General features: G+C 50.5%; 1 protein-coding gene across 3 annotated transcripts in view; it reads right to left on the bottom strand.

Moving 5' to 3' along the window:
- The window catches only part of PHC2 (polyhomeotic homolog 2), a 116,244-nt gene that overhangs the window by 32,885 nt on the left and 56,306 nt on the right, over nt 1-27,053 (bottom strand). For 2 of the 3 annotated variants that reach the window (XM_039231670.1, XM_039231676.1), the window contains exons 2-7: nt 19,892-20,104; nt 17,100-17,258; nt 15,764-15,841; nt 15,164-15,328; nt 13,207-13,359; nt 11,775-12,087 (exon numbers count right to left, since the gene is read on the bottom strand). In XM_039231670.1, coding sequence (XP_039087601.1) covers nt 11,775-12,087; nt 13,207-13,359; nt 15,164-15,328; nt 15,764-15,841; nt 17,100-17,258; nt 19,892-20,050 — 1,027 coding nt within the window. In that variant the 5' untranslated portion in view covers nt 20,051-20,104. The remainder of the gene's footprint in view (nt 1-11,774; nt 12,088-13,206; nt 13,360-15,163; nt 15,329-15,763; nt 15,842-17,099; nt 17,259-19,891; nt 20,105-27,053) is intronic. The other variant, XM_039231685.1, reaches the window with a different exon arrangement.

Genomic DNA, 27,053 nt, shown 5'->3' with positions numbered 1-27,053 from the left:
CCCTGTTAGGTTCGAGGGGCCCAAAAGACCTGCAGAAAGACAGGTACTATCACTGAAAACGCAAGCAAATCCTTCTGTCTCTCAGTATAAGGTCATGGATCCCTGCCCCGGGGACAGTCGTTCCACGGTTGCCCCTCTGAGGTGAGAGCTGGCGAAGGTGCAGGGCAGGGAGCCGAGCATCAGGAGTGTGTCCGCTACTCCCAGGCTGTGCGGCCCGAGGCGGGTCCTGATCCTTCTCAGGGATTCAGAGTTTTATCTGAAACAGGAGGTTTCGGGGAGGTGAGCACAGGAGTCTGTCCCAGCTCTGATCTGGTGGGGGTGGCTATCGTAGGAAAGTAGTGGAAAATTCGGGATTCATAAGGTGGTGAGAAGATTCGAGAGGGAAAGGGTTCTAGCTGTCGAGTACAGTTGGGGACAATGCACATCTGCTGGCCCACTATCCCAGGGCCTCCCCTCTCTCCCCTCTGCGCTGCTCATGGAAAGCTGGACACGTTTTAGAACCGATGATGCTACTGTATGGTTCGGCTGGAAACAAAGCTCATGAAGGCTTAGATAAGTTCACAGATCAAAAAAGACTGAAGGTATTTTGGAGGAGTGTACACCCATAACTTTTTGAGGTTAATAAAAAGCAAAGACCATGATTTAGCTCTGGCATTATCCTGGGTCAAAAGGCCTTTTATGTAAAGTATTGCAATAACTTTCTAATTGGTCTTTCTGATTTCCGTTTCTTCTCTCTATAATCCATCTTATGGATTGCAAATTAATCTTTCTTTTGCGAGTTAATCTTCCTAGTGCACAGATCTGACCCCCTGATTAAAAGCCATCAGGGATCCTCCTTTGTCTGTTGTCTAAAGCCCTTGGCATTCAAGATCTCTTTACAACGTTTGAATTTTTATTATTTCTTTGATCAGAGCAATCTACTACTCACTGTCCCCTGTACAGAATGTCACACAAATCAAATCCTCGTCATCCTTTCCCTGCCTTTACAGCCAAGGGGACTCTTCCCTTTCTCTGAGCTACACCAAGGTCTCTCTGCTCTGCACCCGCCTCAGAGATGCAGTGTGTCCAGCGGTCAAGTGTAAGCTCTAGAGTCAAAGTGCTTGGATTTGAATCTTAGCTCTGCACTTACCAGCAGTATGACGCCGGGCAAGTTACTTGACCTCTCTGGACCTCTGTGTCATCGTCTTTAAAAGGGGTAACGATGATACCTATTTCTTAGTTATTTCAGTAAATGACTTACCTCCTTTAGGAGGCAGAAGTTATGGGCTTCATTTGTTTCCTCCAAAGAACCTTGAATTTAGCAGATGCTCAATCAGTATTGGGGAATGAATGAATGAATGACAACATGGTGGGACTCTGTCCCACAGAAGCTTCCCTCTTCAGGGCCAGAGCACGGAAGAGAGGGATATAAACCCACAGATCATTTTGGTTTAGCCAGCATCCTGGCTATTGAGGACCCTCTTCCTGTCCAACCCCTGCTCATGACCTTCCTACACTAACTCACAACCCTACCCCCTCAACTGCTCTACTTGCTGTCCATAAAACATCCTATCCTAGCGTGCCTGGTTCGCTTTGATTTTGGTGCTTCCACTTTCTGGAATGCCCTCCTTCTGCTTCAGTGATCCAAGGCTTAAGCTTCTTTGGCTCAGCCTCAGCTCCTGTTGTCTCCCTCTTTGCCCTAACCCTCAATTATGGGTTTCCCCTCAGAATTCCTGAAAGTTTTTATTGTTTGTTTGGATTCGTTTGTGATTTAACATGTACTCTCTTGTATACGTGTTTCCTTGATTCTTAAAAATTGATTCTTATTCCCCTTCTCCTTTTAACACAGCATCCTTTGAATTGGCATGCGTATCGCGGTTGCTGTTGGGTCAACTGGCCGTGCTTTTCCTCCTTAGAGTTCAGTAAAATAGTGATGCACCTCACAATCAGTGGTGTCCTAGATGAAATGAAACGGGGACACTTTTATGTGTGTGTGCCTCCTATCTACCCACCTATCCTTTTCCAAAGGCATGTTCTCTGTTTCTTTTTTACTCTTATTCTTTTTTTAATTTAAGAGATGTTTTTTGAGGCACCTGGGTGGCTCAGTCAGTTAGGCATCTGACTTCAGCTCAGGTCATGAACTCACGATCCGTGAGTTCGAGCCCTGCGTCGGCCTCTGTAGTGACAGCTCAGAGCCCGGAGCCTGCTTCGGATTCTGTGTTGCCCTCTCTCTCTCTGCCCCTCTCCCGTTCATGCTCTGTCTCTCAAAAATAGATAAATGTGATATATATATATATATATATATATATATATATATAGACGTGCTTTAATTTAGCCGGAAAGTTTTATGTGTCTTTTGCCTTCTGCATTGTCCAGCATGATACTCTACATGTTTGGAGATGCTTAGTGAATGCCTGCTAGTGATCATGATAAGACCAATGAATGGTACTCCCTCTACTCTGAGCTCCCGCTCAGTGTGGGATGGTTAAGGGTAATATCGGAGTGCAGCCATGATACTGGAGTAGGCCATGTCCTTCTTCCCTACAGCTAGCTTTGGGCATATCAGCTCATCAAATGTTAATGCACAGAAGTCTCTTTTTTCTTTTCTTTAATTTTTCCTAATGCCCAGGAGCTTCATTTCTCCCCTGGACCCACTGTGGCTCCCCCATCCCCTCCTGTGTAAAGTCCACTGCTCCTAAGGAAAAAAGGATAGCTTCCATGGGACCCCAACCACCACTTTGGAAGGCCCCATCTGCCCTTTCTGTAATGGAGCATGAGAGGGGCAGGCCCAGGACCTCCACAAATTAGAGCCTAGAAAGAGAGAGGAGTTACAGCCAAGGGAACTCTTCCCTTTCTCTGAGCTACACCAAGGTCTCTGCTTTGTACCATCGTGTCCAGCGGTCAAGTGTAAGCTAGAAAGAGAGAGTCTAGGCGATGCTCATCTTCCCGTCTGGTGCTCTAACCTTGAACACTCTCCTTAGAATCTCAAGAGGCCAGTTCACTGCTCCCAACCCGGTTGGTTGTTAGCCACAAGAGGATTAAGGTCCCCCAGGCAGGAGGGATTACTGGCTGGTCCCCTTCATTGCATCCGCTGTCAGAATGCATCAATAATTAATCTCTATTGATCTCAAGGCTCCAAGTACGCAGGAAACAGCTCACTGCCCCAGAAATGCTGAGACTCTTGTCCCAAAATATTGGGAGCTGCAAACATCTCCTCATGGGTGGCAGGCTTTCTTTTATACTTATTTATCTAGGCTCTGCTCTGATGGACTAGGGTTACTGGAGTGACCTGGTCTCTGGGTTGGGGAGGGGAGGGATGCCATGAGAGAGGATGACATAACTCTTGGCTGCCCACTACTTGTCACGGATTAGAAAATGAAAAGATACTTTGAACCATTCATTCACTCAACACACATTAGCAAGCACCTGCTACAAACCAAGTACTAAGTTTGGTACTGGCTGAAACATGGTCCCTAGAATACACTATAGTCTAGTAAAAGAGGCATTTACTCGGCATATCTTGGTAGATGTTATGATAGGAGATAAGCACAGGGTATCGAGAACACAGAAGAGGGGATTCAGCTTGAGGAGAGCAGAGAAGGCTTCCTGGAGGAAACGTTTAAGATGACTCAGAGTTAAGAGCCGCCTGGATGGCTCAGTGGGTTAAGCGTCTGACCCTTGGTTTCGGCTCAGGTCATGATCTCGTGGCTCATGGGTTCGAGCCCCACATCAGGCTGTGTGCTGACAGGGAGGAGCCTGCTTGGGATTCTCTCTCTCTCTCCCTGCCCCTTCCCCACTTGTGCTTGCGCATTCTCTCAAAATAAATAAACTTAAAAAAAATAAACAAACTTAAAAAAAAACACAAAAAGATGACTCAGGGCAAAGAAGATGATATAAGATACCCTGATGCATTCAGGCACCTGTAGGGCATCCTGTACAGCTGAACTCAGGGCCTCTATAGAAGAGGGGCCAGAAGGGGAGGCTGTTTTAGGAAGGGTCTAGATTAGGCTAGCACCTGCCAGAGGCTGCTCTTCTCTGAAGAGGTCTCATGGGATCAGGCCTCAGGAGTAACAGATTGAGGCTGACCCTCGAGGTCAGAGCTCCACACACACAGATAGACAGGGAAGCTCCTTTTAGAAGAACCTAGAGCAGTAGCCACATGAAGTTTCTATGATGTGGTCCCTCTGTGCTGAGGGGTGGGAGTCTGAGGGGGAAGTGGAGCCTAAGGGAAGTTTCTCTGTAAGAAGAAACTAGGTTATGAAAACAGGGCAGCTGACTGCCGGGGCACTCTGGGGTGGCCTGCCTATGCCTTGATGTCTCTGAGCCTGCTCTGCAGCCGCCTGGCAAAACTACCAAATATCCTCTGTGAGAAGAATTCCTTATAAGGCAGCTTGGAGCATTAAAAAAGAAGCTGGTTTCTGCATCCCTGCCCCCACCTGACCCTTGGCAGAGGGACGGCCGAACAGCAGCAGTGGCTACCGGCGTGGATTTTGGAGTCAGATCTGGGTTCACATCTTGGTTCTGCCATCTAGAGACTGTGCAGCCTTAGACAGACACTCAACCTCCCTGAATCTTGATTTCCTGTTCTGTAAGTGGTAATACATACCACATAGAGTAGATGTTAGCATCACATGGGATATTAAGGTTTTTTTTAAAAAAATTAATTTATTTATTTTGAGAGAGTGAGAGGGAGCACAAGCAAGGGAGGGGCAGAGTGAGAAGGGAGAGAGAGAGAGAGAGAGGGAGAGAGAATCCCAAGTAGGCTCTCCACTGTCAGCCCAGAGCCCTATATGGGGCTTGAACTCATGCACCGTGAGATCATGACCTGAGTCGAAACCAAGAGCCGGACGCTTAACCGACTGAACTGCCCAGGTGTCCCTGGAATATTATGTTTGAATCACGAAAAGGTCCACTGCCTTTGCTCATACCTAGTAGATGCTCATCAAATGGAAGCTATTCTTGAAATACGGCCTCCTCTTTGCATGTCACTTTGAGCCTCTCAAGGCAGTTTTGTGATTTGAATCTCATTTATTCATAACAATGAGGCTACGAGGCACACGGGCAGTGTTCCCATTTTACAAGAACTGGGACCAGTTTCCAATTGACTTCTGGAATGCAGTGCGTGAAGGGAAAACTGACTTTACCTGACAAATGAGGCATGGTGCCTTACACATAACACTCAAAAATGCTGATGGGCAAGTAAGTAATACAGGTCAGGAGGCCCCAAGTAAAATGGCAAGCCGGGGCCTTGGAATATTAGTTGGAGGCTGTTCAGGCCTTTGGAGGTAATCTCGGAGGGAAGGCCAATGACAAAGGAGTGTTATACCAGAAGACAAGGAGGTAAAAGGTATGGACAGGTGAAGTAGGAGCCAGGGAGAGGAGGCAGAAGATCTGTGTAAGGAAGCCATGAGCAATTAGAGGGGTTCGGCAGGCAATGTGGGGGGTCTTGCAGCCCCCACAGAGTCAGAGTCAGTCTTATCAGAAGTCATTAATATGCTATTTATTGAGTCCCTCTTACAGGCTAGGCATTGCAACTGATAACATAGGAAATAAAGACACAGGGAAGGTTTCTAAACAAGAAAGAAATAACATTCTCTGAGGAAGATGATTCTAGCAGCTGTGAGTAGGGATTCCTGGCCATTAGTTAAGCCACTTACAGGCGGCAGGCATGGAGCGAAGCAGGGAGCCAACACAGAGGAAGGATCGTCAGAGCCTGGCGATGAGCTGGGTGGTGTTGGAAGGCAGGACTGAGAAGGGAAGGGAGCTCCGATCTGTCGTGAGCCTACTCCGTGCTGGTCACCCCTGCAGCCCACTGCACTCATCTTTACAGTCTGTGGGAAGTGCAATCATCTTTGTTTTATAGGTGAGGAAATTGAGGTTTACAGAGATTAAGTGACTTGATGATGGTCATAAAACCAGTAAGCAGGGAAGCTGGGGTCTGAAACCAGATCTAACTCTGAAGCCCATGCTTTTCCCATTATAACACTGCCTCTGTGGCACAAGCAAACGAAGTCAAAATAACCCTGAGATTGTGAACCTGGGGTATAAGAGTAGCTCATGACTGCAGGCGGTGGCTGGGAAACTGGGAAAGGGGATCTTTCTGGAGAGGAAGACATCCAGGTTTTGGATTTTGTTTTGCTTACGAATTCTGTACATTTTAAAGATGTGTATGCAGGAAGGGGGATATCCAAGGGGGAATATCCCGTAGACAGGAAATCTACAGGGAGGGGGAAGGAAGACAGGGATGGACGCCTGTTGAGAGGTCATCCGCAGACAGGCGGTAGGTGTCTGAAATGTAAGAATGGACAGCTCCCTGAGGGGGTAAGTGTTGGAGTAAAACACCGGGCGGATGGGACCGAGCCTTTTGGGAGTCCCACAGCTAAAGGCAGTGGGGCAGGGGGAAAGGAGGGAGGAGTGGGCCCCATCTACACGCACAGATGGTCATAGGCACACACGGCCATTCTGGGCTTAGGTGCCCGCCGGTGCCAGCTGAGATCATCCTCCTTCTGTTCCGTTCTTGAAACTTACTCATTTTCCAGGCACAACTCAGATTTCTACAACCCCAATTAGAATTTAAACTCTTGTTCATCTCTGCAACTCCCATATGGTTAGCATTATGTTTGGCACATAATAGGTGCTAAGTGAGTATTTGTTGAGCCGAACTCAACAATTAAAGAGACAGAGAGAAACTATTTGGGGATGACAGTTAATTAGTCTTTCTGAGCCATATCTTCTTCATTTGGGGAATGGGATAATCATGGCTAGGATTAAATAAGATATGTAGGTGAGGTGTTTAGTACAGTGCCTGGGACACGGTCGTTCATTAGCTGGTAATTATTATTATTTGCTGGCAACAATCCATGGAGGTAATGAAATAGGAGCCTAGGGTGAAGGATTTCAGGAAAGAAGGAAGGCTCAACAGCTCCAACACCCTCTGTGTATCACAGCTGGTACTCTTGTCCTCTGTCTCTGTCTGTCTGTCTCTCTTACCGTACATACACACACACACACACACACACACACGAGTGTGCACATGTGTGCACACCCGTAATGAGGTACGTTAAGCAAACTATAAAACTCCTCCACTGATACCCTCTAGACTTTTTCTCCTGACATAAAGAGGAACTTGTTGGTAATCTAAATTTGGTCCTACAGTGGATAGTAGAAATGACCTTCATGGCTGGCTGCACGACATTTAACATCAAATTGTTGGGAATTTTGACTCCAGCTAGATAATGAGCCCACTTGTATGTTTTGTTTTTATTGGATTCTCTAAGTAAACATGTCTACCTCACAGTTGGACAGCTGCTGTGGGAGAGAAATGTGGTCCCCAAGAGTCCTAGAATCAGCAAGCATCACATTGTCAGGCCTATCACAGACAGAAATCACTATTCCCTGACACAAACCCCTGTCTGTGATGAAACAAAGCCGCTGTGTGGCAGGCCTTCCCAGCAGAGAATTTTCTCTACTCTGATGAGACCTTAGGACGGATGAGGAGACAGAACAAAGACCTGGCATCTGGAGCACAATTGTGGGAAAAGGGTCTAGAATTTTCCGTGATCTGTCAGTTCTCTTGTTTTCACGGCATCTATCTCCTGGTCAGCAACTTTCTCGCCTTGGGGCCTGAGTGTGCACCCAAGGGCCCTGAGTTTATCCCCTGGAATGAGGCCTCTAAGAACCAGGCCTCCTGTGCGTTGCTGTGGCCCAGCTTCCTTAGGTCTCGGTTTCTCTGGAGGCCAGGCCTACGGGACCTTGCTGCCTGCCCCACTTCTGCCCTCCCTGGTTCAGTCCTTGAATTTCCGAGAAGCCCAACCTCTTAGACTCTGCTCTCCACCCCTTACTCCCCTCCCCCACCTACCAGCCCACCCCTTTTCAGGGCATAAGGGACCTTTTCTATTTGCAGATCCTAAAGAAGCTGGTTGCCAAGGTGACAGGAGCAGGAACAGCGGGGAGCTCGCCATGGGGGAGGGGCTTTGCCCCCAAACAGCTGTCAGTGGGAGCAGTCCCAGCTGGGACTACAGCATTTGCCTGTTCTGGGAGGACATGGCCCCCAGGGGGACACATTCCTCTCCGCTGTGATCCCCCACTGCCCCCCACCTCAGGTCTCCACTGGTTATTCTCACTGGGGGCAACCAGCCAGCCAGCTCGAAAATGCTCCAATAACCAACAAAACCCGCCACCCGCCCCCTTTCTCTCTCTCTCTTATACACACACACACACACACACACGCACGCACACGCACACGCACGCACGCATGTGCACACGCTCTGATCCCTCCGTTCCTCTACAGTGGGTTGGCTGGGCAGGAGGCCAGAAGTTACCTCTGCCCAGGAGCCCAGGGCAGGTGCTGCTCCAGGCTGCCCCCACCAGGTCATAAGAATTATTTCCGGTTTGTTTTTTGTTCCACTTGTTTTTTGTTCCAGAGGCCCTGAGAGGATCTAGGGTATCCTAACCCTCCCCACTGCCTTCCATTTGGGTGGTGGGGGTGGGGCAGTAGAAACAAGGGCTTACAGAGAGGAAGGGGTGGAAGGAGAAAGAAAGAATGGGACGGGCTGGTAGGAGGCAGGAACCGTGCAAAGCCCACTGATTTGTGTGATCTAGATGCGGCTCACAGCTGCTCCACAGGAAAGTTCTGTGGAGCCACCGCTCTCTGTATCGTGTGAAGACACATACCCCTAATCCCAGGCCATGCCCGGGGCCCTGACCTCAGCATGTAATTCACTGGGGTTCACCTTGCAAGGTTGAAGAGAAGAAGGCTCCCCACTAGACTCTACTGTAAACTGCAGAACTTAGAATCATCAGACTTTTTTTGAGTTTGGGGTCGGGAACAGGAAAGGCCTAGGAAAGCCTCAAATTACTGTACTAAATGAAAGAGGCAAATATGGCTTAATGATTAAGAATATAGAATCTGGGGGTGCCTGGGTGGCTTAGTTGGTTAGGGCACCCACTTCGCCTCAGGTCATGATCTCATGGTTTGTGTGTTCGAGCCCCACATCGGGTTCTGTGCTGATAGTTCAGAGCCTGGACCCTGCTTTGGATTCTGTGTCTCCCCTCTCTCTGCCCCTCCCCTGCTCACACTCTGTCTCTCTCTCAAAAATAAGTAAGCATAAAAAAAAAAAAGAATACAGAATCTGGCTAAGCCAGCCACGGAATTGGTTCCAGATTCTGCCACTTACTACTTATGTGACTTCAAGTGGCTTATGTAATAAGTTCTTGAGTGATGTTTCTGAGCTTTAGTCTTCTTATCTGCAAATGGTTAAACACAGCTACCTTACTGGGCTCTTTCGAAGGTTAAAAGGGGTGGTGTGCATAAAAATGCCTAGTGTATGGAGGTGCCTGGATGGCTCAGTTGGTTAAGTGTCTGACTCTTGGTTTTGGCTCAGGTCATGTTCTCACGGTTCATGAGATCAAAGAGCTTGGTTGGGATTCTCTCTCTCTCTCTCTCTCTCTCTCTCTCTCTGCCCTTCCCCCACTCACGCTATCTCTGTCTCTTTTAAAATAAATACATAAATAAACTTAAAAAAAAAGGCTAGTGGGGGGCCTCTGGGCGGCTCAGTCGCTTGAGCATCTGACTTTGGCTCAGGTCACGATCTCACCGTTTGTGGGTTTGAACCCTGCATCGGGCTCTGTGCTGACAGCTCAGGGCCGGAGCCTGCTTAAGATTCTGTGTCTCCCCCTCTCTCTGCCCCTCCCATGCTCATGCTCTGTCTCTCTCTGTTTCTCAATAATGAATAAATGTTAAAAAAAAAAAAGGCTAGTGTATGGTCTAGTGTACAGTAGATGTTTTATCAGTGGTGGTCCCCTTTCTGCCTGGCTTTCTTGAGATCCAGGTTGCCTAGCACCTGTAGGAAGAACTCAAGAACTGGTCTTTCTTTTGGAAAGTCCTTAGAATCTAGGGGGCTGGCTTAGATCTGGGGAGAGGCTACATTTTGGCTTGGGCGGGAATGGGGTTCTCAGGAAGTACGATTTGTAGCTTGAATGGGAAGACACAAGTGGTAATTTGGGGTCCTCGCCCTAGTCCAAGCTGGCGTCAACTCATTGTAAGACCTCCAACATTTACCCTTTGAGCCTAGTTTCTTTCTCTGTAAGAGGAGGCTGGACTGATCTCTGAAGAAGGCAATGCCAGACAGTGAGAAACATCTGGAGTCACAGGGCAGGGAGGTCTCTGTAGGGGGCTGCCTTCCTCAGCTTAGCAGTGACTGCCAGAAGGTGGAGATTAACCAACCTTTGGTCCTTGAAACCTCAAAAAGGTAAACAAAGGACTTTAGCTGAGATTCTTCCTTGCTCACTATCATGACACTGGATTTGTGCCTTCCTCTGTCTTGAATACCTCCTCCGACATCGTCTGTAGGGTGAACTGCTCATACTTCAAGACTCACGTGCCATTTCCTCTCAGAGACAGGATCTCTGGCCTGTGCTCCTCGCAGCAAGCTGGCTGTGTGTGCCCACATTTACCTGGGACTTACTCTATAACAGAATTTATGAAATTGAGTGGATTTACTTATATATATCTGGCTCCCTCCTGCTGACTGCTCACTCAGTTAGGTATTTTGACCATCTTGATTAATCTAGTAACCGGCATACATAGGTTCTCAAGAAAGAAAAAATGCAGGTGAAATTCGATGGTAAAACGGTCTGGATGAGGACAGAGGGTAAGTGGTTACCTCAGGGATGTGACCTGGGTGATTTTCTCTTTAATGCAAAGCCATGTGGTCTCTCACCATATTTATTTCCATGGTCTAACAGCTTGGTCTGATTCCCTAGACTGGTAAGGCTAGGCTTTCTGCAGCTTTTCTTTTCTTTGTTTTTAAATTAATATTTTTTCCTTAATGTTTATTTATTTTTGAGAGAGAGAGAAAGAGGATCTGAAGCAGGCTCCAGGCTCTGAGCTGTGAGCACAGAGCCCAACACTGGGCTAGAACCCACCAACCACAAGATCATGACCTGAGCCAAAGTCAGATGCTTAACCGACTGAGCCACCCAGGTGCCTTTCTCAGTAGCTTTTCTAAATGAAAGATTGCCTCTAGGAGGCATGGCTGGGAGAATGCTAGCAGGCAGGAAGCAAGGTCTAGCCTCCGGGAATGCTGAGTCATCCCCCCACCCCCCCAATCTGCCTCACAAGTAGTCTATTTTTATTTTTTTAATCTTCTAGAATTTTTTTCTCAAGTGTCACCCTCACTGGCAAGGCTTTTTGGATCCCCTCCCCCGAGCTGCATAGTTCCCCTGTGCTCCTGAAGTGCCCAGAGCTCCCGGGTATGATGGCCGCACTGTACTGAACCGTACCTGTCTCCCTCCCAGACAGCGCCCTCCCTGGAGGGCAGGGCCCGAGTCTCATTATCTCTTTGCATCCAGAACTGGCAACATAACCGGCAGACAAATGTCTGCCGAATGATGAAAAAATCAACTTCCCGCTTCCTCATCTCCCTGAGTGGTTCTGATGTGCATCTGGTGGGCCCCTGTCCTTTTTGCCGACCCCTAGAGAATTTCAACCTAGTCCAGCTGCCAACCTCCACTCTTTCAAGGCTAAGAGCTATGAGCGTGAACTCCGAGATTCACCCCCGTGCCCATCGCGAAGGATTCGTGTTCCAAATGATTGCCGCTTCCTTCTCTCAAGCTAGAAGGAGGCGGGTACAGAACCAGGAGCTGGTGAATTTCTCAGGATTGGGAGAGGCAAGAGAGACGCAGGGCTGGTATCTTAGCATGTCCATGGGAAAAAGGAACGTTTGGAAGTTTCCCCCTACCCCATGGTGCTCGTGAGTTTTCTGGGATAGGATCCTTGTTCCCGGAGCCCTTACCTGGTGCGACGAGGGGGTGGGTAGCCACAGCGGGCACCATCCGGCTGAGCCCAGCCCGGCCCTCCATGCTCCCTGGCACACCGTTGTTACCATCTCCTTTCTTGACTGGCTCCATCACACCGTCAGTTATGCCAGGCTTGGCACCTGCGGGGGAACCCTGAGCGGTGTTTCTGCCCTGTGACGGGGTAGGCAGAGGCTGGCTACCACCTGGCGTGGGTTTCAGGGCCAAGCTGGGCAGGACAGGCTGAGTGGGGGTAGGGCCCGAGGCTGCTGCAGCTGGTGTCTGCTGTGTTCGGAGGGTCAAGTTCTGAACCTGGAAAAGAGGGGTCTATAGGAGTCCAGAGAATGGGGGTAAGAGCAATGGCAATACACACTTAAGATAGGGAAGGAGTTAGGGATGGGACCTAGGAACGGCTATATAGGATAGTGGGTTGTAAAATCAGAGAGAAAGAGAGAAAATGAGTTAGGGGCTGAGAAAGGAACCAGGAGCAGGTACAGTTTCTAAAGGGGACCAGAAAGAGTCCTAGTGATTGGATCCAGCGGCAGAAGAAATCGAATTCTGAGAAGGGATGACTGTCCAGGCTGGGGAGGGCTCTCGCTCTCTTGTCACCTCCTCTCCTCCCCCAAACTCTCAGGATGGGATGCATTCCATTTAGTAAGAATTCCCAGCTACAGCGGGGCCTGGGGCTTCCCATACTCAAACAGGCCAGGGCCTTTAAGTGAAAGTTAATTGACCAGCACAGCCACCAGGCAAAGGATTATCTTGTCCTCAGAATAAGGTTTACGCCAGGATCCGCGTGCTTATTCAGCCTGGCCCCTGGTGCCCTCTGCTGGACGCACGGAGGCTGTGCCAGACTTGCTCTGACAAATCTGATGGGCTTGCTACTGAGCGCGCTCCCATTCTGTAGCTGGGGTGGGGGTGGGAGGGTTCTGCCCCGCTGCCCAGAGAATCTTTACAGCCACAGCAGTATCTGTGTGCTCCCACAGGAGGTGGGGCCCCAGGACTTATCTTTGCTCTCTCTTCCATGCCATTTTTCCCTAGAGGTGCTAGCGTGTATAACCAGAGTGGGATTTTCCACTTGAAAAGCAACGCAGAAGTTATACTGGGGAAGGTGTAAGGTAAAAAGCTAGCCATGACCGCCCATTATTGGCAGCCATGTTTGCCTTGGCACGCTGTGCTCTGACTGCCGATCTATGATTGTGAGGGAATGAAGCAGAGTCAAGGGTGGCTGAGGCCTTCTCAACAGGGAATTAATTAAGGAGTAGAGTAGGTCTGGGAGCATCGGGATGTCCTGCCTCCCCCCGGCTCTGCTAGAAGATCCCAACCTTTCCAGAGTCCAAGCTCCTCCAGGCCTTGTGCCCATACCCAGTCTCAGTACCCCTCTACGGAGGTGCCCACCCCCCTGCCCTCCCACCAGCATGGAGTCCTCACCTGGGCGGGGGTGGGGGGCCGGGCGGGGGAGCCAGTGCCGAGCTCAGGCTGCACAGTAGCGACGGTGGCCGTGGGCGTGAAGATGAGCTGAGGGGACAAAGGAACAGTGCCGCCTAGGCTCCTAGCTACCTGCACCAGGTTACCTGGCTGGGCCTGGAATCACAGGAAACGAGGCGCCTTTTACCTGCCCAATGTGGGCTCAGCCACAGGACAGGCCAGTTCAGCCAGGGAGCAGATATGGGGAAATAGGGAGGCAAGAGAGGAAAAGGGCCCAAGGGGCCACCTGCAAGTCTCAAGAGGCTTATAGCGTCCTGGTCCAGACTGGGTAGTAAAGGGGATGGTGGAGGAGAGCCAGTCTGGGGGTGCGTGTTGGGTTTACTCCAGAAACCTCTGTGAGGAGCTCATCCTTGAGGGGCCGACATTCCCGGGACACCCTGAAGTCCTTCTCTCCACAGCATCCTGGGGAGCAGGGACCTTGGGCACAGACAGATGCCCTGGGACCTCTTTCCAGGTCTAACCCACTCCTGACTCCACATCTGGGCCAGAACAGGACTCCCCTGCCCAAGGGATCAAATTAGATGTATTCTTTTCTCAGTTTTTGGTCAAATTTAGATGCCGGTAGGGGTTGTGCAGAGATAACAGCGGTAGAGGAACCAGGGCGCCCAGAGCCAAACTCACGTCTGCCTCTCCTTCGTGTGGTACAGGCTACGTGGTGGTCTCCACCTGACACTTCTACCCTGCGAGGCTAGCTTGGTGACCGTGTGGACATGCTGGCGTCCTACAGGCTGCTTTCCCCAGAACCCCGCTCTGTCTAGTCCTCTATGCCTGCTCGCCCTGCTTGACGGAGGCAGACAGGCGTCAGGATTCAGCTGGGGCAGTTGACCAGGACAAGGGAATGAGCAAACTGAAGACAAGGGCAGGTTTGGGCAGTGCCACGCTGCGGCTGTCCCGTTCCTTAGAGAAATGGAAGTTCGTTCCATACTGTGTGTCTAAGAGGCTGTTCCCTGGGAATGGAACATCCACAAACAATGAACTCAAGAGTCAAGAAAGGAAGTGCTGGATCAGGGCCAGAAAAGCTCCAAGTGCCAAGTTCTGGCCACAGAAGTAAAGGGGTGTGTGTGTGTGGGGGGATGGAATGTATTGTCTTCAGGATGGCATGTCAAGGAGCTGAAGGGAGAAATCTTCAGGATGGGAGACGCGAGATCGGAGTCCGTGATCTGAGCGCGACACGGAGCTGGATGTTATCGCCTCCTGGGGAGCATGCTGCTGTTTCCCCTCGAAATTCTTCTAAATGCTAGGAACCTATAAGGTTCCTAAGGACTCTGCATCCCTTAGGGACAGGTATAAAGGACAGACTCTAGGTATGCACTTCTGGGGCGGACACCATCCTGAGCACATTCGACACATTCAAACAAGCTAGATAATGAGTGATAGAGTGACCCTGAGGGGGCTGGGGGCCCAGGTGGGAGAGCAGTGGAAGCAGCGGCATGTCCTGGAGCTGAATGCCCCTTTCACGACTGGGGCTGGCACACACCTTTGGCTCTTGAGCTGGCGGTGGCTGCAGGGATTGCCCCGGGGGGCCAAGACCCCATTTCTGTAGAGCACGTGGATGTCTGTGTGTTTGCTAATCTTAAGTGTCCAAGTAGACTGGCCATCTGGGCATGAGCCCCTGCGTTTTCTACCCTAATTAATTTGGGGGAGCCGTTTCTGATAAGAAGAAGACCATTGGGGAAGGAAAGGAGGCATCATGGGCAACCTCCTCTATTTCAGTCGGGAACCCCACCTGTGCTTGGGTCACTGAGCCTGTGCCAAAGCTCCCACTCAGCCTTCCAGGAGCCCCTTATTTCTTCCACCCCTTACCTCTTGCTCGTTCCCACCCGCTTCTCCAGCCTCCTAGTTCCCAATCTGCCTCTGTCCTCCCTGCCTACCTGGGCCGTGGCCCAGGCCGGGTACTCACCATCTGTGCCCTTAGGTACATCTGCGCTTGGCTTGCAGTCAGGGCTGGAGAAGACGTGTTGCCCAAGAGCACGGCCTGCTGGGTGATGCCCGAGGCTGTCGCCGAGTTGACACTCTGCGCCCGGTTGATGAGCTGGGCTGCTGCTGGGGAGGCTGCCAGATTGATCTGATGGGAGAGACACGTGCAGCGGGAAACAGGAAGCTCTTTTGGTAAATTCTGTGCCTCCCTCATCCATTTCTTTCCCCCCTCTTCTGTTCCTTGGTGGATTCGGCCTTCTTTAGGACCATCTCTGGTCCTTGGGCCCCCAGCACTGCCCCATCTCTGGCCCACATGTGGAGCTGCAGGGAGGGGCCAGCAGGGGAGAGAACTGAACTATAAACACAGAGCCTGGACACCAGCATGAGAGATGACAGGGGCTTACTAAAGGGTTGGGAAGAGGCACACGCTTCTTTTTCTGGCAAGAGTAATAGATTCCAGCCACGATGGTACATGGTTCGGGATTCACCGGCTGGGGCTGGGAGACTGCAAGCATCTGGGGTGAGGAGGAAGGAGCTGGCCCCACAGCCGTGGGCTCTGCCTGCGGCCCCCTGCCCTACTCACCGAGGATGACTGGGCTGGGGTCTGTGCAGACACACTGCTGCCCGAGGTGCTCCCTTGTCGGTTGGCCACCAGGCTTGCCTAGAAAAGAACAGTTCTTAACGCTAGGGTCCCAGACCTCCCCCAGTCACTCCCCGAGCTCTCAAAGGAAGGACTTTAGGAAGCACTATAGAACAGCGGTCAGTTGTCAAACGCCGAGGGTCAAATCCCCATTTGAAGCACGTGCCTCAGTTTCCTCTTTATCAAGTGCAGATAATAACTGCATCTACCTTGTGGCATGGCGGAAAGGATTAAATGAGGCAAGGCATTTACACGTAAGCACTCAAATCATTAACTCTTGCTGTTACCCATCTTTCCAGGTGTCTGAAGCCCTTGGCTCCCGCTTGCTCTATCAGATCAGGCTCATGGGCTCCACTAGAGAGTTGTGCACGGGCCGTCGGGCACACCCAGCTTGCCCCCCTCCCCGTGGCCAACTTCTTCTCACCCCTCCAGGTCAGCTTCCCCGTCACCCAGCAGATAGGCCTTCCCTGGCCACTCAATCCAGGGCACCCCCTTATTCTTCAGTCAGAGCGACCTGCTCCTCTATCGGAGTGCTTATCACAACTCAGAGACTTAGGTTTTGTTTTCTGGTCTATTGGGGGTTCTGTTTACTTGCTGTCACTCGGCTCTAAGCTCTGAGAAGACGGGGTGCACAGTATACTCAGTGTCTGATATGAACTGTGGCATACAGTAGGTGCATAAAACTTCAGTTGAATGAATGAATAAATGAATACATGAGTTCCTCTCAGCCACCAAGGACAGACAGGAAGCTGGGTGGGCCATGGCCTTCTCTTGTGGACACCGCTGTGGACCCTCAGCCCCTCCCAGTGGTGTGGGGAGGAGGGGTCCCCGCTGCCTTTCTTTTATTTAAAAAAAATTTTTTTTTTTTTATTTCTAGGAGAGCGAGAGACAGTGTGAGCAGGGGAGGGTCAGAGAGAGACAGAGATCCAGACTCTGAAATAGGCTCCAGACTCTGAGCTGGCAGTCAGCACAGAGCCTGATGCGGGGCTCGAACCCACGAACCGCAAGATCATGACCTAAGTGAAAGTCGGACGCTTAACCGACTAAGCCACCCAGGCGCCCCACCCCGCAGCCTTTCTTGAGGGGTCCAGGTGGGCTGGGAGTTCCATCCCTGCACTCATGGGTCGTGTGGACCTGGGGAAGGTGCCGGACCCTCCCTTGGGCGAAGGACTGTGACCCTCGTGTCCACAGGGCTTCTGCGAGTGGGGAGGAAGAGAAGGCCCGGGGAGGGCACGCAGCACCGGCTCACCCTCCCTCTCCCTCCCGCCGCGGCTCTCACCTGCTGCACGGCCGCCAGGCTCTGGAGCTGGGCGCTGCTGAGGTGCTGCTGCTGGAGCGCCGCCGTCTGCAGCATCAGGTGCTGCTGCTGTGCCGCGTACATCTGCTGCAGGTACTGGGCTGCCGTGCTGGGTTGCCTGTGCAGGGCCTGCTGGATCACCTGGGTGGGGGGGGGCGGCGCTGTCAAACCCCCTGCTCGCTGCAGACCCGCCCCTTCTGTCACCATGCCTTGTCATCCCCATCTCCGCCCCGCCTGTGACCACCCTGGGACCTATCACCTTGCCCTAGGGAGGCGGGAAGACAACTGTCTTTCAGACTTTACACGCCTCTGCCTCGTCTGTCCTGCACATCTTCGGCTCCGGTGCCCCTCTCCATGGATCCGCTCTTGCGTCGTCATCTGCCCCCTTGGCGAAAGTCAGAGCAGCACAGTGGGCTCTGACCAGCTCCGGGCAGTGGGGAGGCGCAGGGAGATAGCGGTCCTTAAGCTTCCAGTGACACTGGTGTCCTGTGCCAGGCTTGTTTGGCTGCCCCCCTCCCGGCCGTTCCCCACCGTCAGACTTGGGTGACTGGGACACTGGATGGTGACAGCAGGGGAACCGAAGCCGAATAAGGCAGAGAGAAGGGAAGCGGATGGGAGAGAGAGAGGCAGGTCCAAAGGGGTGGGGGTGGGGGGGGCACTATTCCAGCCTTAGCAACACACCCTCCCGGCTGGGGCTGCCTCCCAGGGTCTGCCCCTGGCTGCCTGCAAAGTCCCATCCGTCCCTTAGAAGAAGGTCCCCTTGGCCTTGGAGATCAGACCAGTGCCATGGGGGTGACGCGTTTCTCTTCTACTCTTTTCCTCCCTGTGTCTGTTGGTCCCTCTTTCTGACCTCCATCACCGTCACCTGGCTTTGCTGCTGCTCCTCTTTCCTGCCACCGTCTCTAGGAGATGACAAAGGCTGCCTTTGATCCCGCTCCCGCTCTTCACTCCCAGCCCCCCAAAGCCTCCCCTCGCCCCCAGGAACAGAGAATAGTGATGCCTTCCCCCTCCCCCCCCCAGCCCCGAGACCTTCCATCTTCATCTCCTGAGCCCCAGAGACATTTCTCCTCACTTCTCCTTACCTGGTCACCCTCCAGGAGGGTCCTGGCCAGACTTTGGCCTGCTTGCTACCCTTAGCTCTGCTAAATCCCTGGCCATGGGGCCTTCCCCGACCCTGGCTCCTGCCCCCCAACTGGCAAGCGTCCAGTCTGGCTCCTTCTGGCTCAGCGTGGATTTTAGGGTTGGTGGCTCTAGGACAAATCCCACCCATGGGCTCAGATTTGGGCTGCAAAAGCAGGCTGATATCACAGATTCTGCATGGGCCCTGGGGTCTCCTGATTTCCCCCACCCCATCTCAACTCTTCAGATCCCGCTCCCCTTCAGTGTTCTCTCCCCTTGGTTCTGTTTATTCCTCGTCTTCTCCCAGAATTCCTTCCTCTTCTCCCTTTCACCTAGGCCTCTCTATTTTCCTTGGACTCCTGGTCTCCCGGACCCCCCGCAGTCCAGGCGGCAGCAGCGGCAGAGATACCGTGGCTCTTCTTCACTGGAGGGTTGGTGTCAGCGCGTGGAAATGATAGGAATCCTGAACGGTTTGGCTGGGTCCGCAACATGACTGCGGGTGACTCCATCTGCCGGAGCAGAACCCCCAGATCCCTTGTACCCGAGGACGGGCTGAGGGGGTGGACGGACGGCACATCTCAACATGGGCTGCTCGGAACTGTGCTCAAATGCTCACGTTCAGAGGGGCCGGGAGGTGTGGGGAGGTCAGAGGCTAGGAGTGGGGGTGGAGAGGATGTGCGGGAAACGTGCTTTTATTCCGTGGGAGGCAGGGGTAACTGGGAGAGGGACAATTCCTCTGACGGTGTCTTCAGACTCTCTCACTGTCTGCGGTGGCCCCTCCTTCTCTCCCTAATCTGGGCCCAGGGCCAAGGCAGGATGAGGTCACTGGTCTGGTCCATCCACGCCGGATTAGCAAAGTTACTTGGAGTAAACGGTTCTCAGCTGTGGACTCTCTTTTCCGTCTGTCTTATCTGGGAACCTCAAACAGACGCTGTGCTGGTAATAACCCAGGGGTGGGGGGGAGAATGAGGTTCAGCTTTTTTTGTCTTGACCCAGACGAGTTACTACCTCCTCTGAGACTCAGTCTTCTCAGCTACGGAAGTGTGCCTGGGATGACCATTTTCAGCTGGAGGAGAAGATAAGCCTGCCGTGATCCATGCGGCATGGGGCCCAAAGCAGATGGCAATACATGGGCACGACTGCGTTTGGAGCCGTGTGTTGCCACCCACAGGCCTCGTAGCACACATCAGCGTGACACACGCTGCTTTAGGGAGATTGCCTTGGGGTTCCTTTTTGTTCTTAAGGACACTTAGTTTTGTTGTGGGGCAACTGTCCTTCAGATAGTGGGTCTAGGTTGTGGCTGAATTGCTCCCAATCATTTCTTCTGCTTGTTGCTTTTACTTGTCCCCACTCCCACACCCCTTCACATTCTCACCTGCCTATCATCCCACACGGCACCCTGGGATCTGAGTCACCAGGTGAGACAGGAATTTTCCAGGTCTATGAAGTTCTCTCACTCTCCCTAAACCTCCTTGATTGGACCCATCTAGCATCACGTCTCCTCTAACTGTGCCTAAATATATACCCCCAAACACACTCCCCGATGCCCATTCTGGATCCCGCGCCCCTTGGCTCCCCTAGATCATGCAACATGTCCTCCCGGCTAACCCCAGCCTGATCAGGGAATACAGTCCCTAGATCAGCTGGACTCTTACCTGCACGGTCTGCCGGTCAGGAATGCCACTGTACACAGAAATCTGGGGCCCAGTGGGGCGGCCACTCCCACCACTGCTGCCACTGTTGCAGCCACTGCTGGCACTGCTGGCGACACTGGCGCTGCTGGATGTAGGGGGGACTGGCAGCTCATTGTCCATGGCCTGTGGGATGGCACGGTCAGGGCGCTCCGATGGCAGAAGAGCAGGCGGATGCTGGCAGCAAAGAGACAGACGTGAGATGTCAAACAGATGCTTCCTATTGGTCACACGCATACACACTGGCTTTCCATCCTCCAGGGCAGACTGCTTCTGAACTGAGGTCTGAGACACGCCTGCCAGCGGAAGGACAAGGCCAGGTGTGGGTCACCAGGTGAGAGTTGAAATCAGATCTGCCTGCTTCTGAAGCGTTATGACCTGGCACTCCTCCTTCTGCTGGAGGGGCTGAAATCCACAAGGAGGTAGATTTCCTACAATGGCCTTCCTGGCAGTCCACTTAGGGGACATCTCTTACCCTGCACCCCCCCCCCCCCATGCCCTTCTACCTTTGGGATGGAGAAACTGAGCAGCAGAGCACTTATTTGTCTGCATGTGTATAGCTGATTAGTGGAAGGAACAGGATTAAAAGTCTGGAGAGAACGGAAGGAGAAAGAGACAAATAAGGAGGCAATAAAATAAGCCGTCGTGTTTATCTGGTTTTGTCCTTCAAGGCCAGAAGAGCTGCCAGTGTGTTTGGAGTCTGTTTTCTTGATGAAGTATGTAGTGAGTGCTCTGATCTAACGCTGAGCACGGCACTGCTCGAAGCAGTGTGGTTATAAAGCTGCAGGCTTTGGGATTGGAAAGACTTGGGTTTGAGTCCTGGCTCTGCTGCTCAGTAGCAGGGAAACGCTGGCAAGTCGCACTTCTCCAACCTTCTGTCTCAATCTGTCAGATGTAAGAGTACAGGAATTGGTTAGGAGGACAAAGTAAAACAATGACACAAAGCGCTTAGTGAGTGTCAAGCATGCACTGCATGCTCCACAACATTGGCTGTTGTTCGCGGTTATTAAAAGTGTCCCCAGTCCGGTTCCAGAGCAATCCTCTTCCAAGGTGGAACTGGCACAGCCTCCTGGAACCTTCTATCCCAGCCACTAAAGAGTTCCAGGAATTCCTTCAGGGACCACACTGTGATCTGGATTCAGAACTGGAAATCTACATGCCCCCTTGAAGCATGTGTTGGGGAGGTGGGGGGATCCGGGGGACGGAGGGGTGATGGGGAAGGTAGCCTCAGATCTGCGGTCAAGTTCCCCTCTTTCTTCTTTCACGCTATTCCTGAAATTCTCATTTCTATGTATGAGCTTTTCCTTCTACCTAGGCTTCCTATATCTAAAAACAACACTCATCATCTCATCATAAACACTGAATTCTCTGCTTGCAGATTAAGCCAGTTTCATACATGGAAGAAAGAATATGATTTTTTACACTAACAAGAGCATCAATTATACAAAAAACTAAAATAGTCACTAATGTCCTGTTTTCTTCTTCCCAGTGCTGCTCAGTTTGGAGGTAGTCAACTTCTGACCAGGTGGGTTTCACAGTAAGCTGAACAAAGTGGGGGTGAAGGCTAAAAGGCAGGGGTGTGTGGGGTAAGGAAATCCAGGCCACTCCCAGTTGGCAGCCAGCAAATTGAAGTTCAGAGGCCGGTGGCTTCCAAGGCAAGACAGCAACCTGCAAACAGAGCTCAGGACCTGGGTCCTTGAGCAATGATTTTCCCTAATATTTGTATGTCTTTTTAAAAAATTCATTTATTTATTAGAGAAACAGAGATAGCGTGAAGGGGGTAGGAACAGAGAAAGAGGGAGAGAGAGAATCCCAAGCAGGCTCCACACTGTCAGCACAGAGCCCTACACAGGGCTTCAAACTCAGGAAACTGTGAGATCATGACCGGAGCTGAAACCAAGAGTTGGATGCTTAACTGACTGAGCCACCCAGGCGCCCCTGCATGTCTGTATTTACTGCCATAGGGCAGGGCCCTTGTCCATAAGTCCCCTTTGTCCAGAGCTACACCAGTTCTGGGCCTTATTATGGCCATCACTTGCCGAGGATTCTTACAATGAGAACAACAATGCAGGAATCAGTGAAACCTCAGAGTCAACAAGTATTTCCGGGCTCTGCTCAGCTGAGACCCACCATATCTTACGTTCTAGAGAGGGACAGGTAGGCTGTGTAGAAGGGACTACAAGGCATAGTTCTGATCTTGCAGAAACTGACAAACTAGTTGCAGAAATGAGGCTCCATTGAAATTTAAAGGATCACTACCCACAAATCAGAGTTTCGTTCAAATGTGGAATATCCCATTGAATCCCAAAGCCTTCTTTTAGTTAAATGCCTCACCTCCCTTTCCCAAAATGTTGACCAGGATTGGGTTTCAGTTCTTGCTTTTATTCTGCCCTAGGAAGTCTCAGTGGAAGTACTCAAAACAGAAAACAGAAAATGAGAAGGCGGCAGCAGCCATAGCAAATTAAGGACAGGGTAATCTACACATCCTGAACGATCAAGCCTCAGCTCTGTTTTATCTTCCTTTTGCAGCAGCTAGGGTGGATCTCATGCACACAGTGTACCCAATCCTTGCTGGGAAATAAAAAAGGACACAATTCTAAAGACAGCGTGGGACTCCTGTATATAAAAAAAAAAAACTGCGCAGGCGAGGACAGCAACTGCTCCCGTGCTGGGGAGGGAGACTTAGCAACATGGGGACACAGACACAGTGCGCTTCCTGAACTCTTGCTCTCCTGACTCCCTTCTGCTGCTGAGTGTGTCTTTTCCTTCTCTCGTCATTCTTGCATTCTTGGCTTCTGCCCCCATCCCCTTCACTTCGCCTTTTCTGTCTCATTAATTTTGGTTCCCAATCCCCCCAGGTTTTCGGTTTTCCCCTTCTTGTTCCTTTCCCCCTGTCCCTACCCTCTGTCATATCTGTGCTTCCTGGAGCTGGCCCCCTCCTCCTCCCTGGGGAGGGTCACACTCACCTGGATTGTGCTTTGGCTCTTGACTCTTTCTCTCTGACTCTCTGGAAGGCGTGCGTGTGTCTCCCCCTCCTCTGTCTCTCACCCAGGTCCTGACCGATGCTCACCCAACACGGTGTCCTTGCCCCGCTCACCTGTCCTTGCCCGTGGCTGCCCTCCTTCTGCAGCTGGCTCACTCTGCGGCTGCCTGTCTTGCCTCCGGTGCTCTCTCTCTCTCCTCTTTCTCGTGGTCTTCCCCTTCCCCCACCCCAGTCCCGATCCAGCATATTCTCTTGCCTTCATTCAAGGCGTGCTCTAGATAGTGTGTGCGCCCGCCCTCTCCCTCCCTCTCTCTGGCTGGCACTCCTTGTTCTAGCTCAAGCTTTCGATAGCTACCGCTGTCTCTCCAGTGTCCGCTCCCTCTTTGGCTCTCTCTCTCTCTCTCACTCACTCACTCTCGCAAAGCAGAGGAGGGAAGGACAGACTGCCTAGGAGATGAGGGAACACTGAAAAGGAGAAGTGACAGTTGAGCTGCCAGAATGCACATTTTCTCGCTTTCACAGCATAAAGTTGCCCTATTCCACCTTCTACTCAGTCACTTCTAGAACCTTCTGCGATCAACAAGTTCCTAATTCTCCCCGAATATGAACATCTGCTGAGCATCTACCACATTCAGAGTGTTCTTGCTAAGGACTGAGGATAGAAAAGAGGTAGAAGACATGGATCTTCATTTTAAGGTTTTCATTTTTGTAGGCATATCAGAAATGGGGAACCCTAAAGCCTTCTGGCCCAGAAAAAAATATGCGCAAACACAAAATGTGCTTACAATTGTAGAGGTTAACGAATCTTTTGAAGCCTGTCCACCAACTCTGGACTAAGCAGCTCTGCTAGGTAGAGATATAGCAGGAAGTCCAAATTTGAAGATAAAAAGATTATTAGTTACCATATGCCGAGTTCCAGACGAGTGATGGGGACAACATTTGCTAGTGTTCAGAAGGGTGGGGTGTAAGGAATATGTGCATGGGGTGCCTGGTGGCTCAGTCAGTTAAGCGTCCGACTTCAGCTCAGGTCATGATCTCACAGTTCATGGGTTTGAGCCCCGCATTGGGCTCTGTGCTGACAGCAAGGTCAGAGCCTGGAGCCTGCTTCAGATTCTGTGTCTCCCTCTCTCTCTGACCATCCTCTGCTCACCCACTCTCTCAGAAATAAATAAAACGTTAAAAAAAAAAAAAGGAGTGTGTGCAGTGGGATAGACGGACAGTGGGGGAGGGGTTACTCCAGGCTTTATGAAGCCCATACCAACACTTCTGCTGGATAAACAGTCACGACTGTGACATGGACAGTTCTCAGCCCATCCCTCTGGGCTTTCTCCAGTGGCTCAGTTTTTCTCAGAGAGAAAACTCTCATAAAGGAGAAAGAGCATGGATTTAGAAGTTGGTTATTCCTAGCTTTGGGAATCTGCCCACTGTTGTCACTGTACAGCCTTGGGCAAGGCAGTCTTTCTCTCTTTAGTTTCCTAACCTGCAAAATTGGGCAGTAACAATACCTGGTGGGGTGGTGCTTTATGTGTGAATTAATCTCTCGGCCCTATTTCACTCTCTAACCTTATGCAGGTATGGCTCAGAGATGTTGTGGGTTTAATTCCGGGCTACCACGATGAAAAGGATAGCACAATAAAGGGAGTGAGATGAATTTTTTTGTTTTCCCAGTGGACATAAACGTTATGTTTACACCCTATTCAGTATGCAATAGCAGTACGTCTAAAAACATAATGTATATAACATACTTAAAAAATACTTTATTGCTAGGCACCTGGGTGGCTCAGTCAAAGGTCCGACTCTTGATTTTGGCTCAGGTCATGATCTCATGGCTTATGTCAGCACGGAGCCTGCTTGGGATTCTCTCTTTCCTTCTCTCTCTGTTCCTCCCCTGCTCATACCTCCTCACGTGCGCTCTTTCTCTATCTCAAAATAAATAAATAAACTTAAAAAAAATGAGGGGTGCCTGGGTGGCTGTTCAACTTCAGCTCGGTTCATGATATCGTGGTTTGTGGGTTCAGGCCCTGGGTCGGGCTCTCTCCTGTCAATGCAAAGCCTGCTTCAGATCCTCTGTCTCCCTCTCTCTCTGCCTCTTCCTGGCTCGCTCGCTCGCTCTCAAAAATAAACATTAAAAAAAATAAAACCAAGAAAGCTAAAAAAAACTTTTGGGTTTTTGATACTTCATTGCTAAAAAATGCTAACCATCAACTGAGCTTTCAATGGGTTGTAATCATTTTGCCAATGGAAGGTCTCGCCTTGATGTTGACGGCTGCTGCCTTGTCAGGATGGTGGCTGCTGAAGGCTGGAGTGGCTGGGACGATTTAAGATAAGACTACAGTGAAATCTGTTGCATCGATCGGCTCTTCCTTTCACAAACCATTTCTCTATGGCATGCGATGCTGTTTGATAGCATTTTACCCACAGTAGAACTGCTTTCAAAATTGGAGTCAGTCCTCTTAACCCCTGCCGCTGCTTTACCAACTCAGTTGATATACTATTCTAAATCCTTTGTTGTCATTTCAACAGTCTTCACAGCATCTTCACCAGGAGGAGATCCCATTTCAAGAAACCACTTTCTTTGCTCATCTCTTAAAGTTTTATCATGAGATTGCGGCCGTTCAAATACAATAATGAAAACGTTTGGAAGACTGCAAGAATTACTGAAATGTGACCCAGACACACAAGGTGAGCAGATGCTGTTGTTAAAATGGTGCCAATACACTTGCATGACACAGGGTTTCCATGAACCTTTGATTTGGAAAACAAAAACAAAAACAAAAAACACAGGACCTGTGAAGCATAAAAGAGCTATGCCTGTGTTCCATGGTGTGAGTCCACTGCTCTGGTCTGGTGGCTCTGCTTTCTTTCACCAAATACGACATGCTCAGGATTTCTTCTGTTCTTTAACTTTGGTGAAGCCCGATTTATTTATTGATTTCTTGCTTGCTGCCATATCTAAGAAACTGCTGCCTAATCCAAAGTTATGGAGATTTATACCTACGTTTTCTTCAAAGAGTTTTACAGTTGTAGATCTTACATGTAGGCCTTCGACCCATTTTGAGTTAATTTTTTGCATACAGTATGAGGTAAGGGCACAACATTAGTTCGTTTCATTTTTTAAATTGTGGTAAAAAATATGTAACATCAAATTTGCCACTCACCATGTTGTGAAACCATCGCCACTATAGGCCACTAGAATTCTTACCACCCCAAGCAGAAACTCTATAATCATTTTAGTAGGAACTTGTCATTCTTCTCTTCCCCCTGCCCAGCTCCTGGTAACCTCTCATCTACTTTCTGTCTCTATGAATTTGTCTAGTCTAGATATCTCATGTAAGTGGACTCATGCCATGTTTGTCCTTTTGTGTCTGGCTTATTTCATTTAGCACAATGTTTTCAAGGTTCATCCATGTCATAGCATGTGTCCTTTTTTGGCTGAATTCCATTATATGTATACACCACATTTGGTTTGTCCATTCATCTGGTGATGGACACTTGGGTTGTTTCCACATTCTGGCTACTGTGAATAATGCTGCTATGAACATTGATGTTTGAGCCCCTGGTTTCAGTTCTTTTGGGTAGTACCTAGGAATGGAATTGCTGGACCATATGGCAGTTCTATGTTTAGCATTTTGAGGAACCTCCAAACTGGTTTTCCCAACTTCATTCCTTCGCATGCGGACAATCTTGGTGTCCCTGCGCCATGTGTTGAGTCACTTCTGTTCTTGGGCCCACACGACTCCCCCAGCAAGCTTCTCAGTATGGCATATCAGCCCTCCACGACTTGACCCTGCATGCCTCCCTGACCTCATTTCCCACCTCTTCACCACACTAAACTCTCATCCAGCATATGCCAAACAACCTGAAGGTTGGGATGCCTTGGTCCCTGTTTACTGATGTGGTTTTACCCATGCTGTTCCCTTTCCCCCCGAAATGTCTCTCTTCCATTTAGCAACTAACTTGATCTTCGAAACAACTTGAGTCTCTCCTGTGAAACACTCACTCAGTGCAACCTCCTCTAACACTTCTCTTGTTTCCTTCAGTCTAGTCCTAACATCTTCCATTAAGCCATCCAGCTGGATGGCTTTCCCCACAACACTTTGTGTGCTTACCTCTTTCCTGGCACTCATAATGTAGTATTGTAAG

The sequence above is a fragment of the Hyaena hyaena genome, unplaced genomic scaffold (assembly GCF_003009895.1).
Source record: "Hyaena hyaena isolate Hyena2069 unplaced genomic scaffold, ASM300989v1 scaffold_3, whole genome shotgun sequence".
In the NCBI taxonomy this organism is placed as follows: Eukaryota; Metazoa; Chordata; class Mammalia; order Carnivora; family Hyaenidae; genus Hyaena; species Hyaena hyaena.
Note: the sequence above shows the minus strand (reverse complement) of the source record. Positions and strands in the feature narration are given on the sequence as shown.